Genomic DNA, 19,508 nt, shown 5'->3' with positions numbered 1-19,508 from the left:
GCCTGTGACCATATGGGAAGCATTCGAGGTGGTCCTGAAAGGGCAGGCCCGGTCACTCCAGGCAGGCTATATTAAGAATAAACACCAACAATTTGTCCAGAGTCATCACCGCTGGAAGATCGACTGCTTGATGGGCCTTTACATTCAAAAGCCATATCACTAACCTACAAAAAGCTCTGCAATAATTTACCTGACACATTCCACAAACTTAGAGAGCAATGGCAGGGAGACATGGGGCCCATTGACGATGAAGACTACCAAACGGCATTAATGTCCCCCAAAGAAGCAGCAATCACCCCTCGCTTCAGATTGATACAACTCCGAATTTTACATAGAACTTACATGACAGGAGTCACCTTGGTAAAGATAGGAGCCAGACTAGACACACTTTGCCTTAAGGGCTGCCAACAACCAGCTACCTTCTATCATATGATTTGGGAGTGCCCCGAGTTAAAGCCAATCTGGGAGGGGGCCACGACGCATATCCAGAGTGCCCTGGGGAAAGAAATACTTCTCACACCGCAATTAGGTCTCCTTAATATCTGGGCCCCGACTGACCTTACAGAGGTGGAACAACAAATGACCACACTAGGGTACACCCTACTTTATTTATTTTTTTGCAGAGTTTTATATAGCACGAACTTGACCCGAATCCAATCAGGTATCAGAGCGCTTTACATAGCACCCGTTACGTTACATGAGGACACACATTCATATTTTGTTAGGCACGGGGAGATTAAGTGATTTGCCCAGTGATTTGCCCAGAATCACGGGATGTTCAGCGTCATTACCGAGACTCAAACCCAGTTCCCCAGGTCCGAGGTCGAGCATCCTAGCCGTTAGGCCAACTCCTCCCACCCAACTACTTAAGCGAGAAATTGCAAGAGGTTGGGGGGATGATGGAAGCACCTTCTCCCTAAATGTAGATGAAAGAATTTGATAAGTGCATGATTGCAGACGGAAGTCTTCAAGTCATGAGGGTGTCACAAAAAATGGGATAGGAAATGGGGTAAATGGAATACGTACCGTGGTAATCTATTTATTTCTCCATTGGTGGAATTGGAAATGCGTCATGATAAAGAGAGAGATACTGAAATATTGTGATTGTGATTATACTCTCCAATGTAGCCGGGATGATGTATTAGACCAGTATTTGGAAGATTATATGGAACATGTATGCGATTTTATTATTAAAACTAATAAAAAGAATTTAAAAAAAATATATGTATTCGTGGTTAGCATCAGTACTAGACAGCATATTCAGTAGGCTTCTTATTTCTCACAGTGGTACATACAGTGGAAAAAGTTTAGCATTTACCAAAATTGGTAGACCATAAGCCTAATACTAACTAGAAATCTGACGCTTTGGCAGAATCTCACTTTTTTAGACAAGCTTAGAAGTGAGGCACTAACCTGGAACTTGAGCGGGGTGGTTGAGGTGGCTTGGACTTTTTTTAGGTCTTGCCTAGGCAGCGCGCATGCGCTGCATAGGAAAGAGACCTTAAGTCATCGGCACAGCTTTGCGGGCAAAAACGTGCACGCGTTGCATTGCTTCCAATGGCAACGAGTGCATATCTGACAATTCCCTCAAGGGAGCGAGTGGCGCCATATGGTAGCAATTATCGCGCTCGCTCCAGCAAGGGAAACGCAGCCTGCTCTCGGCCGCACTCCCCCACCCCCTATTTGTGCGAGGCGCGCACACTTATCTATGTTTGGTAGGAGTTTCTTTGCAGGAAAGTTTATGGTAATCTGCTACTTTGCACTCCAAATGTGCAATACTGGTAATGCGGCTCTTAGTTGGTTGCTGCAAGGTTTTGCCCATATAGCATACAGGACGAGAGTCACCAAATGCAAATAGAACAACTCAGACCAGGGAGGAGTTAGTCATGGCTTGGTTCATACAGTAGCTCTAGGGAACTCTTGAGCCTTGCCCCACGCACAGCGGAGCCAAGAGTTTGACTGTGTGCCATCCATCAGTGGTAGAGCTGTTTATCTCATGGGCAGAGCTTTGTCGCTTATTACTCAACTCTTTACTTTAACCCGCTCTGTGCCTTGTTCGGGTGTTTGTGAGCCCTCCTAGTGTCACAGGGTAAAACATATTGTACGGATTTTCTCACAAGAACCGCCCATCCCTCCCAGCAGCGTCTGGCCAAGAAACGGTGCCTGCTGCTGAGCCGGAGGCGCTCACAAAAGCAAACAAGGCAAGGGTTATATTCTAGACTGGGAGAACACTGCATTCCTCGGTGGGGTAAAGGGCGAGGTGGGCATGTTCTATTAGTTTTGGAATTCTAGCACAAGTGCGTCTGGAACTGCCAGGAGCGTGCCTAGGATCAGTTATAGCAAGCATGAACTGTTTGGGGACTTTAACACAGCCATATTTTGTCTACTCTGTGTGTTTCTAATACCCTTGCCCCAGGCCAGCAATCTCACAGTCGCTGTGCTGCAACTGTGCATTCCTGCCCATGGGTGGACGCGGCGGCATTGTCCGCTCCATTGACGGCTGCAGCCTTGAGAGCACGAATGGTGGCATGAGGACGGAGGGCGCCAAGAAACGAGAGAGATGGCAGTCACCGCACTACCCTTCCAGGTGTTGTAGTTTTCTAGTGGTAGTTTCTGCAACCTTCCAGTACTCTCCTCCCCAAAAGTTAGCTATTAGCTTTCACTTAATTCGCACTGGGAGCTCACTGTCTTGTACTAGGTATTCACAACCCTTACAGCCCTTTATCGATGGATTGCAACACAAAAGGAAGTTAGGCATGGCTGTGACCCTCCCTGTTGCTTTTAATGAATCAGGGAAAAGTCAGCATAATGTCAATATATATTACTTTGTCATACAAAAGATAACCATGTTTGGGGCAACGGGCGGCCTTCACTATACACACCCCTGCTAATCTATAAACGACAAAACGGGTCTCCACAAATGATAAGGCAAACTAGGAAACATATCAATGGCATACATACACACAGTGATAACCCCGGAACCTCGCGGCCAGTAGGTCAACAATTACACCGATAAACAAGCATTGACAAAGCCAATAGGTCTCTCCTTTGAGAGCTGTTTGATTTAGCAATGTTTTGTAGCTATGCTGTATAGCAGCGCGGATGCTTTGCAGTGTGGCTTAAAGTAATTTAAACAAGCATTGGCATAGCCAATAGGTCTCGCCTCTGGGACCTTATAAGTGTTTTGTTATCCAGCACAATATCCTTGGTGCAACAAATTCAACTGTTGCATAGCTAAAAACTTATAAGGTCCCAAAGGCGAGACCTATTGGCAATGCCAATGCTTGTTCTACCTGTTGTGATAATTTAGGGATTGAGCACTCTGAAAATTTCTCCAGCTGCAGAGCCTTCCAATTGCTAAATGTAAGGCCTTCGGGTGTCATAAATTATTTAACCTCCCTGAGTCACAACAACATTTTTACTTTTCTAAGGAGAATTGGATCCTTAATTGATTGATGAGAGTGCACTAATTTTCACAAATATAAGAAATGTGCAGGTTTTTTTGCAATGTACATATTATATTATTTACCAGAAATCCTATGAAAAATCACCAGTATATATTGCATCCATATGGGAGATGTCAGATTAATCAGAGTATATGGGCCCATATATTATAAAGCACTATATCACACTAGATGACTATTTGGCCTATTTGTTTTTGAGAAATTAGTAAATATCTGTGTAAGGAAATTGCTTCAGAAATTTCACTCACTTAATCGGGGGTATTTCCAAATATTCCTTGGGTACACAAGGACTATTTCGAATGTTGTGTTTTTGCATATTTTATCATTTTAAGGAACTGAAAATCTATTCAATTGCCCAACTAAATACCTCACATGACAAAACTGAAATGGACTATGGGTTGTGAAATCATTTATAATACACATCAAGAGGTGAGCTGGTGAGTTTACTAGTGTATTGAGATTGTTTAAAGGTTGAATAATAACTACAAATTGAGTTAAATAGCGGAGGAAGCTGCAAAGAAACTTGTATGATCCCACTGATGATATTTGCAAAATATATGGTTCCCATTGAATTGAGATTCCCAAGTGCTTCAGGTCAGCCAGAAGCTAAAACTGTTATCGGAAGGCAATGGCACAAATTAGATATTAAGAGGTCTTGTAATCTCACCCAGGATAGTATTCCTAAGCATGACTCGAATATCAAGTCAGCTGTACAGAAGATGAACTCCTGGTTAGTATCTGGCTTTCATTACCTTATTCCTGTGCATACTGGTGAGCAGAAACAGAGGTCTTCTGCTTCCTGGTTTGACACAAAATTGACTGAGGAAAAAAGTGCTGTAAGGTGCTCAAGCGCACCTGGAGCAAATCTTACAGTGCCACGGCAAAAAAATGTATATGAGGGCCATTAAAGTTTATCATAAAATGGCTATGCTATAGTACAAAGCTTGCTTAAGCCTACAGGAAACACACTTTCTGTTTAAGTGTCCGACAAGAAATGTGACAGGCTTGCGGATTACTTTATGAAAAAAAAAAGTCAACATTAATGCACATTTTCCTGGTAACATCCTCTGATCTGATGCTGGTTGCCCTTTTCCAAAGACTGTTCAGGGGATGGGCTGTTGGGGGTTGAATTGCTGGACGCTATCTCTTCTAAATCCCTTATGTGCAAAGTAAAGTCTGGCTCCCCTGATGACTCTATCAAACCAGAATTGATGCTCAAAGTTCAGGAGAACCTCGTTCCTACATTTGTCTAGCTAGTCTCTCTTTGACCACTGCTCTGGTGCCCATTGCGTGGAAACATGCCAAAGTTAATCATCTTTTTTTTTTAAAACCTTGCTAAATCCAGCCCTGCCTAAAAACCATCGGCTCATCTCTCTCCTACCTGTTTTGTCTGAAGTGGTGTAAAAACATGTGAATAATCTTCTGGTGGACTTCTTAGAGAAGCTTCAGCTGTTCCACCCCTTGCAGAATGGGTTAGAGCAGCCCACAGAACTGAATCTGCTCTTCCTAAAGTGACTAACGCCCTGCAACAAACCACTGATGATGGAGGTTCAGCAGCGCTTATTCTATCAGACTTAAAAGCCACTTTTGATACGGTGTCCCATGAGGTGCTTCTATAGCAATTACACGAGATTGGAGGAGTACGGGGCGATGCATGGGTCTGGTTCTTCTTTTTATATGCGATCGATCCTTTCATATCTCCACCTTTTTCATCTACTAAGAGAACTTTGGGTAAGAAGGTCCCTTAGGGCTCTGCCCTAAGTCCCACCCTTTTTAACATTTATGTAAAGCTGCTGGCTGGCGTGGTGAAATGTTTTGGGATATCTTATGCAGATGAAACCCGGCTTATTGTATCAACGTCAGTTGAGTCTGCAGACGGTGCTGTGAATTTTCAGAATTGTATAACCGCCCTTGCTAATTGGATGCATTCTTACTGCCTGAAGTTGAATGTCAATAAAACAGAGATTCACTTGTTAGGCAAACATTGGCATGAATGGGAAAATCACTGGTGGCCTAGTGTGCTCGGGCCCCCTCCCTAGCCCAAATCTTCTGTAAAACATCTGGGTGTCTGGTTTTATGAAATGCTATTGTTAGAACCACAAGTTAATGTGTTGTCTGCTGTCTGTTTTGACAGCCTTAGTATGCTCATCCAGTCTTTAATCACCTCTCACCTCAACTATTGCAACATCCTGTATTTGGGTGCCACCAGGTATGTGAAAAACAGGCTGCAAATTGTTCAGAACGCCGCGGCAAGATTACTTTCCACCTGCCAAAATTCGGCTCAGGCTACTTTGTAAACTGCACTGGCTTCCGATAGAGAAATGCATTGAGTTCAAGGCTCTGTGTACAGCTCACCGGATTCTGAACAAGCAGAGTGTGTGTAATTTGTCGTCCTAGCTTCAGCCATGTCACCCTATCAGGTCTCTATGATCAGCAGACTTAAATCTGGCGGTGGTAGCTCGATAGCTCGTATCAATTTGGCTACGAAGTGAGGGCGCTTCTTTCGAGCGATAGGTTCGGTACTATGGAACAACCTGCCTATATATCTACAGGAAACTTCCAATCACTTCTGCCTTAGAAAGCCGTCAAAGACCTGGTTTGCAGCATAGGTCTGTTTCTGTTAAGGGTTATCTGTGTTGTAGCAGGCCAGTGCTGTGAAGCCCTTTAGGGGGGCAGCTATGCACTTTATAAAGTATAAAATAACATATGTGCATTTATTTATGTTCCTTTCTGTGCATGGCTAAGGATCACGAGCAGCTGATTTGAGTGGCGCCGGGCTGGTATCAGAAACTGGGGACAGGGCCTGACTGTAGGCCAGTCCTGCTTCCAGAGGCAACTAGGCATTGCTCAAGGCCATGCACAGCTGGTTTAGGTGGAACTTAAACTGAACACAAGGCCTTGCTGTGTGCAGGCCCTCCAGCCAGAGAACCATGCCTGAGGGTTTCTTTCTCACTTTTTGTATTGGACTAGAGAGTTTGCTGGACACAGTTGATAGCTCTGCACAGCTGGACTGCATAAAACAGGGTACCGGTGCTTAATTTGTGAAGAATTAAGTGCCGAGTCCCCTCTCGGAAGGCCACTGCAGCCTACACCATGCGTTGCCCCAGCCAGACTTGCCAATGACAGTACCAACATAATAGCTCACCATCGCACTCCTACAAGTGTGACAATTCAGACTATTTCAGGCCACACAAAGCTATAATAATGGTGTGAGAGGCTGGCATTATTCATTTTCAATGTCATTTGACTTAATATACACAGGGGCATATTATCAAGGAGATGCGATAATTATCAGAAATCGCACTTAGCGCGATTTACTTTTTCGCTGGATTACATCTCCGTGTTAGCGACGTATTATCAACGTTTTGCTAACAGGCAATGAAATTCCAGCGATAGAGGCCGAATATCAGGAATAGCGCGTGAAATCCAGCGATGATTTCACAGCGCTAAGGAGAAGCTTGCTGATAGGGGAGTGTGGACCTAACCTGGCAATCCACCTCCCATTATCAGTATGCCTAAGTCAATTTAAAAGCAGGCGTTACATTCCTGCGATAACCACGGGTAGCGCGGTTATGTTTATCGCTTCGCGGGTCTGCTGCATGGCTTGTAAATATCGCGAAGCAGTGTTAGCGAGTGTTCCCATGTTGTGCTCAGGAACGCCTACTTTGCATGTCATTAGCGATATTGATCGCTGACATGCAAAGTCGCAAGGAAACAAGCGCTAACGCCTGTAAGCGTGTCCTTGTGAATAGGGTGTAAAAAAAATCGCTATGTGCCGAAAAAGCGGCGATGTTTCCCTTGATAATATGCCCCACAGTATTTGTGCACATCTCAGACAGCGCCGCAATGAGGTGGACTGTCACTAGAGCCATTGCTGACAATTATGTGCCAGTGCCGAGCACTGGAAACCACCGCCTCAAATTAAGCACAGCAGGCCGGGTTGCTGGATCTCACTAGTATGTGGTTTGAAAGCATGGGTGGCAGACAATCACAAGCTAGCATCTATTTGATCAGCCTTTTCTGTGCCGCCTCCCTAATACATCTAATCACATTGAGCATCTTTGTGTTAGCATACTTGCATGTTTGACATCTTGAATGGAATGTTTTCTTTAAAATATAGCTATAAAACCTATCACGACTGTAATGATGCTTATAATGGTTTTAGAAACAAAATATGTTCGCTCGTCAGTCAAATCATCATTTCACAATACATTGTTCTTTTTTCTTTTTGAAGTGGGAACAAGTTATTTGGTTTTAAAACAAAGAAAACTGTATGAAAATACCGAACCTCCGCACAGCTTTATTAGTCTCAAAGACTTGAATCCATTATCTTCACCAGAAGAAACTCCCTATGGCAGAGTAACAGGTAGGAAAGTTTTTAAGCCGTGAGAAACATTATTCCAATGAAAAACTCTGTTGCACAATTTCTTATGTGAGAGGTGTATGTTGTCAATGTTGCTCGCAAGATTATCTCTGTTCAAAATGATCTTACTGCTAGCTACTTTCAGGTTCTTTACAATGGTCAAAACATCCATGGATCATAGTAGCACCGACTCTGTCTGATCTGCACCATCTAACTTAGATTCTGATGGTGTGATGTGCAAATGTGCCCCCCTGCCCCCAAATAACATGATTTGAAGTCAGGCCCCCCCCCTCCAAAACTTTATGGCAAGAATTGGAGGAGGGGCAGGGCTTAGCGCAGGGGCCGGGGCTTATGAGATCATTTCAGGGAGATGTTTTCTATGCCGTACAAACCACTATAAATGTGGGACTTGTAAAAAACCCAGATCTGTGATTGGGGGTGAATGTTTTGCCAATGTGCAACATTCCGTCCATCATCTTGTGTGTTTTACTTGTAAAATAGCACATTCATCAAACAAAAACATAAGGTAACCAAGAAGCTCTGCTCCCCATCATTTGGGTGTGGTGAGCCCGTCACAATCCTCGGCCCCAATGCCATTGTACCTGCTGTACTAAGGATAACCGTGGCCCTGAGTAGCAAGAAATCTCCTCCAATTACATTACACTAGGGTACATTTTTTTCGGTGCTCAGATTAAGTGACTTTACAAGAATCACAGGATGTTGAGCGAATGCTGGGACTTGATCCTGGAATGAAGAAATGGTCCGTGACTGCTCAAGGAAGAAATGAATTACAATAGTTCCTGCTTGTGTCCACAATTTTAGCCAGACACAAGTAATCAATACCATATAAAGTTGAAACTACATACCTAGAAACAGTATTTAAGAAACTTTAGGGCGTACAATTAATGTTAAAAAAGGAAAAAGAGCGCCAAAAGGTTATTTAAGTTTCAGTATATTTATTCCATATACTTGAATTGTAATCAAAATGTATTTGCCATTTTGAAAAGATGCAGAAGGTTGCTCGAAAAGATAGGGGGGGTTTAGAGGGATGGTTGTGCTCATGATGAAAAGGGATAGGTGAAAGTCCCTAGTTTAAGAGTACACACATTTTAAATGGTTATAACAACAACCTGGTAATAAGACCAGTATCAAGTGGCCTGTCCTAGAAAAGATATTTACATCATGTTTATACAGTTTCTTTATAAGTGCATAAATGCAACATCGCAAGAAGGGGAGAAATACGATACAGGCCCTCTGTGGGTGGGGAGCGTCGACGTTTCGACTCGACTGGTGTGTAGAGGGTAAGTTAAACCTCCGCTGCGAGTCTTCTTCAGGACGAGGGGGGGGCAACCTAGTCCTGGTGCCGCACCGGCATCACAGGCTCAACAACCATGAATGATGGGATTGGCCAGGTCGGTATAATCCCCTGGGATGAGGCTAAATTCCACTGTCAGAGGACCAGCCTTGTGAAGTCCTCTACGATATTAGAGACTGTGATTATATTAGGTGTGCACTCCAAATCCGCAGGACGACTTTCTCGAGGTGTGCGGCGCCCGCTTCTATCCAAGGGCCTTCCCTTCTGAACGAATCTTCAATGGAACCACAATGGAATAACATAATCACGGTCTCTAATACCGTAGAGGACTTCACAAGGGTGGTCCTCTGACAGTGGAATTCAGCCAGAATTTGTGGAAACTTTGGAGATTGTTTGTTTCTCTGTGAAAGCATGTTAGGAAATTGAAGTTGAACTCAGAGAAGTATTCTAAGGATTTAGGTCATGTTTAGAAAAGAATTTGAAATCTCTGAATTTGAATTAACTTGGAGGAATATAGAACTATGGGCCAGATGTAGGTAGCTTTGAGTTTGCGATTTCCTGATAACAAATTTTTGCGATTCGCTATTAGAAAATCGCAAGTAGCTATGCACACAGTGTGTTTTACGCTGTTTGGATTCCCAGTGGGTTGCATTGACCTTGGGGACCCCTTCCCATTTGCCAATGGGGAACCATCAACTCGTAGTTGGTGGTGAAATGTGAATGTTTTGCAACTGTATTTCGGTCGCAAAACATTCATACATACCACTGCGAGTTGCTATTTGGAAGGGACGCCTAAACAAACCCCTTCCTAATTTTGAATTGCCTACCCATTGGGTGATTCGCTAATAGGATGCCGAATCGCAATTTAGTTTTTGGTGTATAGTAAAAAGCTTTTTTCTAGTCGCAAACGGGCGGTTTGGGAGCTGAAAAAGCTCCTGATCCTGCTTCCTGATGCAGCTCCAGCACTGGTGACATCTGAAGCCTACATATAGTTTTAGCTCCTAGAGCTGACCCTGTGCAATTCTCAGCCTTGCCCTAGGTGGTGCTGGCCTAATTCCTCCACATTCCTTCTGTGCGCCCTTGGGCCCCTTGGAGCCACTGGTCTCCTCATTGGGCTTCTATTTGCATTTATTCCCTCTGATCGCATCAGCCCTTCTCTCCATTCCCCTTGCACCGTTCCAGTGCAGGTCTATACTATTCCACTAAAGGCCTCTCTGATGGTGCCTCCACTGGCAGCTGCCATGTCTTGAAGCTGCCAGTACCACCATCAGAGCCACTGCACTTAGCTGCAGATTTTCCCAAGACCTACCTGATGCGATTAAGAAACTAGGTACACTGGCTGGTGGAGGTATCTCAATATAGACCCCCTATCAAGGAAAAAGTACTTCCAGAAGTTGCACAAACAATTTGGCTCAGGCTCGGTCAGATCCAGATGCCTGACTTTGTGGGGCATGCAATGATGAGAGCAGCGAGGTGGGTAAAATTCTCAAGCACTGATGCTGCAGAATATATAGCCCTACAAAGTGCACGTGGACTGGATTCCTATCCGGAAGTTGACTTAGAGTGTCCTTCAGGGACTCTTTTCGAGTGGGTAGCATTATTTACTTCTGTCCTGTGAAAGGCTTCTGAAGTCCTGGAACTGCCCTTTCCCATGGAGAGAAACAAAGCAAACATCCTCCCTGAAATTCTGCAGCCATAATCTTCAGCCTCTGAGTCCTTGCTCCCTTTAAATGAGGCTTTGATGGAGCCCATTATAGTCACATGGAGCAGGCCAACTTTGGCCACGGCGGTGCTCTATCAGGTCAGATTTCCCATTGCCATCGCTACAGGAGAACAGAGACCCCTTTGGTGAAGGATAGCTGAACAGGATTTGCTGCTCCGGAGAAGAACGTGGCCAGAGCAGCTGTGAAGTTTGGTCGACCCATGATGCACCTTGGACGGATAGGCAAGCAGGTTGGTCCCGGTATTCCCTTGGTTCTCAGAGCAGTTTTTATCCAAAGTTGAGATTTGGCTATCTGGGCACTTTGAGCACCACCACCAAGGGTCCAGGACTGGAGGGCACCACTTGGGGGCTGGGACTCACTCAGACTGGGTCCAGGTGCAGGTTCAGTATGGTGGCAGCCTGTTATATCACTATGGCTCTAAACAGGAGGACAGCAAACTAGCACTTGCAGTTACTTTGGCAGTCCTAGGTTTAAGTGATAAAGCAGGGCAGGACTCTGAGGGTTCAAGGCAAGCTCCAGGCCAGGCATCAAATCAGTCCTTCCAGGTGCAGCAAAGTAGTTATATGGAGTCCACAACATTCCACAGAAGCAGGCAGTCCTCTGAGAGTCCTCCCGCAGATCCAGAAAGTGAACTGAAGAGTGGATCTGAGGGCCATATTTTAATATACCTGGTGGTAAGGAACAGTAAAGCCATTATAACGCTCCCTATGGTGAGGGGAGTATTATTTCTTTCTTTCCAGAAATTCAGATTCAGGGGTTTTTTTTCCAGAAAGAAAATAAGAATACTATGTGCTTCAGGACTGGGTCCTTCCAGTGCAGCCCTGTAGCAAACAATAAAAATGCATTGTCAGGAACCGCCGTGCTGCAAGTCATTTCTAAATTAGGTGGGGGGGCCACTCCACCAAGGCGATGGAGTAATTTACTCCGTCCCCATGGCTTTCCCATGGATCATCCACCCTGATACAAATCTGGGCCTAAATTCATATTCTTAGCTTGATTTGAAGCAGAATGATATTTATCAAGCAGAATAATGTATGGGTGATAGGCTGCCTCAAATTAAAAAATGGTATGCGCTGATAAAAAGAGAGCATGTATTTAGAGTAAAAAAGACAGAGTGATGTGCTAGAGCCAATTATATCGCTTTGTTGTTTACAAATAAAATGAATATTGAAAAGCTCCAAGTTTCCCATTAAGATAATAAAAGTAAAAAACATTTTTTGTTTCTTTATGAAGGATGTACATACTTGTCTGTATTTGGGCATATTTTTCTAAATCATAGAAAGTGTGTAGGCATGGGTCCCCAACATATGTGACATATATTTCAGTTAGCAGGGATAAATTAAATTAAAATATGAAAGAGAAGCTGAAAGACTGGAATGAGACTTACCAGTTGATGTTAATTTGTTTGTTTGTAGCCTTCAACTGAACATTTGTAACTCAACATTGAACACAAAGAAAATGCATCAATGTTTGAGAACTGTGTTTATTGCAGTGTACTCCTTCTTGATATTTCCTCCTTGCATCAGACAGGGTATATTATTTTAGACAAATGTATTTGAGAGTATAAGAAGCAAATGTGAATTTGTTTTATCTTCCAGCAGACCTCAAGCCTTCCTCAGCTGGAGCTGAAGTGTCAGAGAAACTTCCACCCATCGCCAGTGCACCTCCTTCTTCAACTGGTCACTCGAGGGCTGGTGACCGTGTTAGTGCACCTCCACCTTCAAGTGGTCACTCAAGGGCTGGTGACCGTGTTTCATTGAGGTAGACATTTTCTGTATATAAAAACCGGGAAACCACTGAAGCATGAGAGAGCACATTCACATTTAGTGGAGTAAAAGACAGCAAGCTTTCTCATTTTTATGCTTACTTTTTTAGGGATATTAACCTTTAACCGTTATGGATGTTCCTTTTCAGTCAGGAAACCACAAATAAAATAGTGCTTGCTACAGCTACATAGCTCAAAGTAATTAAGCAACTTAGTGCAAAGCATAAAGCTCTGATTCCAAATTTGGAGATAAATCCCAAACCGCAAATCAGGCGCTAAGATAAAGAAGAAAGTCAGACGATGAGAATGACATCTATCATGTGGCTCCACCTCAAGAAGAATTTACAGCAGTGTTTTGGCAGAAGAAGAAGAGTCATAAGTGTAATACGTCAATCGTAAAGATGTTTCTTGCTTGATTCCACTAAGGTTCCTCCAACCCTTGGATTATTCTTAGATATCTATGTTGCTTATAATGTGGATTGCCTTTGTGAAATGAGTCAGTTTGAGAAGGGTCTTATTTGTTCTAGGGAATTAGCCAAAACAAAATCTGCCTACATGCTATTTGATTTCAGAAATGATATCTAAGGCGCCAGATAATGTTCTGCTTCATCTTAGATTGTTTTCTGGTCATCCTATCATTGACTACTTCAGCTGTTACTGAGAAGGATGGTGAAAAAATAGGAAGGAAAGTTTCATCAACATGCCTCTAGATGATATAAGCGATGTAAAATGTAGTATTGCTAACCTCATTTGAAGGGGAGCAATAGGAGAAGCTACCAAGTTTTTTGCCAAATGACAACCAACAAAATGTCAAAAATATCCTACAAGAAGTCATATCGTGCTCTACGTGTTGTGTGAAAGCAGATGATGGATTATGGCAGATGACATTTTGGATGTGGTGTAGACTTGTTTGGCAAAACACGAGGGGAACCTGTTAGGATTCCACCAAGCAGCACAGCCATATACTTCAATGAATCAAATGAATTAAATTCATCTCGTTTACTCCTATATTTTTCCACATTTTCACACTTGCGTTTAATCCTTTTTAGTTTCAATTTTTTCAATCCATTTTACTCATTTCAGTTTTGTTACGAAGTTGTTCAAACAGACACAGGAGCGCCGTGAAGTTCCAAATGTCACAATTTATTAAAAGTAACCCAATGCATTTCGGGATCACAATCCCTTCGTCAGGGTTATCTAAAATATAAAAATAATAAATTTTACGAGATGCTAACAGTATTACTGTATCAATATTAAACTTCTAATTCACCTGTTAGTTCATTTTCTATCATTTTACTCTGCAATCTTTAAACCAACGAACCATCAGAAAGCAAAAAATACAGCATTACAAAATCTATTCAAAGAAGCTTAATACAAAGTATTAAGGAGCAACCCTTCAACCAAAGCAACCTAAACTTTGACGAATGTTTAAGTCTGAATCAATGGGATAAATCGACTTAACCTTCACCTTAATTAATCATTATGCTTACCATGACATGTGCTGTAATACATTCTTCATTTAAAAAAATAAAAATAAAAAAAACCTTTCGGGATACCCATTTCCTTAATTCATATATTTCATTTTGTTACGTGCTGAAGCACGCTGAACCCTTCCGATGGAAAAACTGCATCAGCTCTTCAATGCCTGTTCGCGGTTTTAAACCCTCCCTCTAGTGGCTAGTCACGTGTCTCTATACTAAAGCTATAAGGAACACTAGACTGCTGAACACTTCAAACAGCGAATTCAGTCACCTTCCACCCCAAGTTCATTAAGACAAAACTACATGTCCCAGAGTACATTGCCCTCCATCCCTCCACCAGCGTTACTTGCTCCATACCCAAATAATCCATATAATCAACTGTTGTAATTTGTATTTTAAAAGCTGCTTAAACAAAATGGACAAAAACCACACATTTAGTTCTCCATTGTCCGTATAATATTTCAGTCAACATTGGTATCCATAATTAACAGTTACATATTCCTTCCGAGCCATTTCAACAAACAGCTGATAGCATCTTTTTTCAATCCAAAACACGGACTCCTGTGTGGGTAATCGTAATAAACGCTCTCGTAGACTTGTTTGGTACAGATTGGCATGAAATCCTTAACATGGATATGGATTGGGTGAAGGTGATGGGATAAGTATTGATTAAAGAGCACTCAGTGTTCATGCCTTTCGAGGAAGGCTTAACTGGGGCACAGATATTCTATTATACTTTTGCAATGTCCCTACCTGCAGCAGACATACACCTAGTATCATCTGATTCCACTACATCCCCTCAACTGACAAGATGCATGGTAACATACCCTACGAATGAGGGACCATAAGCTACGGAAAGGATTTGACCACAGCTCCGATGAACTAAACCACCTCTATTTTACCAATCTCCGCAAAACCGAACCTTTCAAGAAATCAAATGTCTGAAGCCTCTCTTCAAGGTCGCAGGTGAACCTTGTTAGATGTTTTTTCCTTATCCTTATGGGCTCTAATGAGGCACAGATTCTTTTTTTCTCTTTTGCTTGCTGTTAGTTCATTGTATAACTTTAGAGCCCGAATCGTATCACAAAATGACAACCAGTGCTTTGCAAAACATCAAATATATAACAAACTTTTGAACCTATTTAGAAATGCATGAAGCACAGGATTTCCACTGGTGGAGATTCAGCTGGTTCTATCAATGAAAGCCCTTAGCCTGGCAGCCATCTTCCACAGACTCACCAGAGTACAGAGAAGAAGTATCTGCTCTATTTGGGATGGGGGTGGTGAGGGGGTGTAGAACCTGCTATTAGAGTTCTATGCCCTGGCTGCCCCACAAGGCATATCGTTCCAGGCATGAAAATCAAACTATGATCCTGACAAGAAGAAAACTCAATGCGCATCATTGCCATTACTTTTCTTTTGTTTATGAAAAACAAAACAAATTACGAACCAGGGCCACAACAATATCTCACTCGGTCAGCAAAGTGTTCTGTCTTCATTGCATTGATGAGACCGTTATTCCTCTGAAAGCAGTGAGTCATCGAAAATTAGATCCCCACCTGGTTGGCGAGAATCTCATATCAGGGCGGGAGGAGCAGACACTACAGCCTTCACCGACGTGACAGGCTGACAAGCCCTCCACTTTACTCTAAATGACTCTGAGAGCATTTACCATCAGCAGTGGACTATAAGACATACCCTTAGTGCATTGTTAAAGCTCCTAGCTTTTCGGTGTGTTAAGCTGTTAAAATTGTTTTTTGGGATTCATGAACAAGTTCAAGGAGTATCTCCTGAGGGAAAAGAGAGATGACTTTATGGGCTAAAGACTGATAATCTGGGGAAGTACAATGGATAATGCGGATCTACCTACTGAGGATATTTGTCACAGAGTTTCTATGAGATGTTTTTTATAGCTCAGGTTGTAGTCATTGACCCTAAAACATGAACAAATGGGTGAAGAGAGAGAGAGATTCAGGGTGCTGGCTCTTCACCAAATGCTCTCATATCTCCAGCTGGGTGATTGATTGGCTGTGCATTTTAGACTTGCAGGACACCTATGTTCATGTACCTATATGCAAAATTGGCAGAAATTCATAACATGTAAAGTTGACATGAATCTTAATCAGTACAAGGTACTGCCATTTCCTCTGAAGGTAGCACCCAGAACATTTTCATAGGCTGTGGTAGGAGGTCAGGCTTTCCTCTGCAGAAAAGGAGTGTTTGTTTACTTGTACTTGGACAATTGGTTGCTCAAGACATCCTAGGCTTGATCTTCAAGCTGTGTCTTGAACCGAATGAAAAGAAGTCATTGTGCATGTGTTGTCACATGCTCTTCCGTCCTTAAGATGGTGGTGCAAAAGGAAGAGCCTATGTCTGAGGTACCCCTTCTTCCTCTTCTGCACCCACAGCCTGTGATAACAGATGGCTGTCAGGAGGGATGGGATGCACCAATGGTCAGTCCCTCAAGGGTTATGTTTTCCAATGGAGGAACAGTATCATATCAACATGCTGAAGTTGAGGGTGGTTTACCTGGCAAGGAAGTCTTTTCTACTGATAAGCAAAATGGGACCTCCTCTGCATCAGACAGATAATATACCAATTATCTACTATCTGAACAAGCAAGAAGATACAAAATCCAGAGGGGCATATTTACAAGCTCCTATCTCCACAGGAACGTTACATTTAGGTGTTGTGGTGGGTGTTCCACCGCAACACCCATTGATTTTGAAGCTGCCCCATATGTACAAGGGCAGCATAAATATGGGGCAGTGCCAAAATCAAGACCATTGAAAACCTGGTCTTAAACAGGTGCAACGAGGAGAAATGTTTCATTTCTCCTTGTTTTTGCTGTTCCTATGTGTACTGCATTGTGCAGCATACATAGAAACAGCAAAAGGCCATTGATTGTTTATGTGCAGGAAGGTGTCCCTTCCTACACATAAACAATCAATTTTAAAAAATGACGTTTTGCAACTCTATGTGTACTGCATTAAGTAGCACACATAGAAGTTACACAACATGTAAAGATTGTTTATGTGCAGGAAGGTGCAGGAACAATCTTCCCCTACAACACAGGCACCTTTGCACTATGGTGCAAGGGTGTCTGGGTTTGGGGCTAGGCAGCTAAAATTAAGACCAGCGCAGGGGGAAATGCAGGGCTGCACTGTATCCTTGTAAATAAGATGCAGCCCTGTGTTTTGGAAGTAGTGGAGCGCGGCATTGAGCCAAGGACGCTAACGCCAGGCTCTGCCACTTCCTAGTAAATATGCAGCAGAGTGTTCTCTTAAGGAGATAAATGAAGTTCATTTTCAAACAGTTTTGTTTGTTTCTCAAACACAACTTAATGTCCAAAATACTTCTCAAAATAGGCACCACCATTCCACATAGCTTGAGAGATCAAGATTCATGAGAAATATAGTCTTGTTGCCAGCATAGTAATGTACTGAGTTCTCCACACATGCACTCCATGACCACTGCCATCATTTCCTTTCTTAAAATGAGCTTAGTGCAAGTGGATTTAGAGTATTGAGCCACAACCCAGTCAAATAGGGAATCCTTCTTTTCACATTATCCTCAAATGCCACTCTTATTTAACCCCGATGCATTTCAAGCCTCTGAGCCCTTCCTCAGAGAAAATTCATGTAAAACCAAAAATGATATAATCAAAATAAACATGCATATTCATCTGAATAGAAGAGAGATCTGGGAGACCACCTGTTTAGTGACCGGAATTCACAAGACTTTTTACACGTGTCCTAATACACAAAACCATCACCAATGTTTCCAAAAATATCTCCACACTACAACCTTCCAGTTGGTCACACCTTTATGCTAACCTACTCCCTGAAGTGAAACCTCATATAATCAAACTGCAGCAAAAACATATGTCAAGCTGTAACTCAACATAGAGAACAATTTCCACATGTGCTCAGTGCCTTCACCCGGAAAATAAGCTGGTGTATCCCATTCATGACGAATCAGCATACTGAAACTATGCACACTATCCACAATCCACAACAACCCTATATGAATCAATTAACATGTTGCAACTTTACTCGTCACTACTAGAAATGAGAACATAAATTCCAACGTACTTACTTCTCTAGACCCCACCGACAGGGCCCTTTGAAACACTGTACTTGCCCAAACTGTGCACCTACGCTGACCCAACTCACCACAATTATAACTGTGGTAATGCGGCACGGTTTAAATTGTGGCTAGTTGGGTCCGCGTAGTTGCACAGATTGGGAAAGAACATAGGATTCCAGGCCCTTTTCCATCCACAGTTTCTTAGTCTTCCAGAAGGTGGAAAATATGAACAGAAAATATTTGTTCCCTGGCGTAATTTAACCCTGGTGTTCGTCAGATAGGTCATTTGGCTACTGAATCTGCTGTCATCTCTAGACAGGCTGTAATAGAGGGTCTAACCAGTAGTGAGAAGATCCTACATTGTAGGAAGTGCTGTCATTTCTGTGGTTTAGAAGGGAACCACCAGTGGCAGTAGTATTATATATAGAAACCTTGTGTTCTGAATCCGGTTGAGTTGACTAGTACGACACACTTCTGGTATCTTGGTGTATATTTTTGCTGTAATTGACATTCAGGATGGCTGAATCATGCCATGATCCAGGAATTGTTTTAAATATGCAGTTCAGTGTATGTTAGCATCACATTCAGCAGGATTTCCAGGCTGTTTTATACATTGAAGGACAGCCAGAGGTGCTTCTCAGTGCATTGTTTTGCAATCGATGGCCTCATCACAAAGTGGGAGCCATTGATGTATGAATTTCTCTGTGCTTGTCATATTGACCCCGATTTTATGGGATGGATAAGAGATGGATGGGTGAGATACCTTCGGAGTCTAGATGATACATAAGGATTTTGTAATTGTATCTGGGCAAGAGTCTGAGTTTTGAGTTCATTAGGATAAAATATCCCAATTAATGTAGATAGATCCGATGGTATTAGTCATATATTTGTGCTTTATTCGTCAGGTAAGAAAAAAAGGAAGGATGGCACAGCCAACACGTGTTTCGCCCTCTAACTGGCCATCAGGCCTAGGGCTTCCTCAGGGCTGCACATAGGCATTGTTGAGCAACAATTATTTACAAAGGGTTCGGTAAGTAATGTGTATAAATCACACAAGGTTGTGGGTGATAGAAAAAAGCGGGGGTTTAGGTCTAGAGAAGAGGAGAAGGAGGGGAGAAGATAAAAAAGGGGAACAGAGTTGAGGTGAAAAAGATTAACGAGATATTATTGCAGGAAGATAGTGTGATTAGTAAAGGAGAGTATATGGGTGGGGGGTTAGCGGAAGGTATAGTTGAGGTGAGAAGGCGTATGTTAGAACAGATGTGAAATCGAGTTAATTTACAGAACAAGGGACAGTGTGATTGATT

At 42.7% G+C, this 19,508-nt stretch overlaps 1 protein-coding gene across 3 annotated transcripts in view; it reads left to right on the top strand.

Annotated features, from left to right (window-relative positions):
• The window catches only part of CFAP92 (cilia and flagella associated protein 92 (putative)), a 336,768-nt gene that overhangs the window by 140,951 nt on the left and 176,309 nt on the right, over positions 1–19,508 (top strand). For 2 of the 3 annotated variants that reach the window (XM_085624841.1, XM_085624843.1), the window contains 2 exons: positions 7,699–7,830; positions 12,465–12,627. In XM_085624841.1, the coding sequence (XP_085480967.1) occupies positions 7,699–7,830; positions 12,465–12,627 (295 nt within the window). The remainder of the gene's footprint in view (positions 1–7,698; positions 7,831–12,464; positions 12,628–19,508) is intronic. The other variant, XM_085624842.1, reaches the window with a different exon arrangement.

Source organism: Triturus cristatus, chromosome 9, assembly GCF_964204655.1.
Source record: "Triturus cristatus chromosome 9, aTriCri1.1, whole genome shotgun sequence".
Classification (NCBI taxonomy): domain Eukaryota; kingdom Metazoa; phylum Chordata; class Amphibia; order Caudata; family Salamandridae; genus Triturus; species Triturus cristatus.
This window is presented reverse-complemented; position numbering and strand designations above follow the sequence as displayed.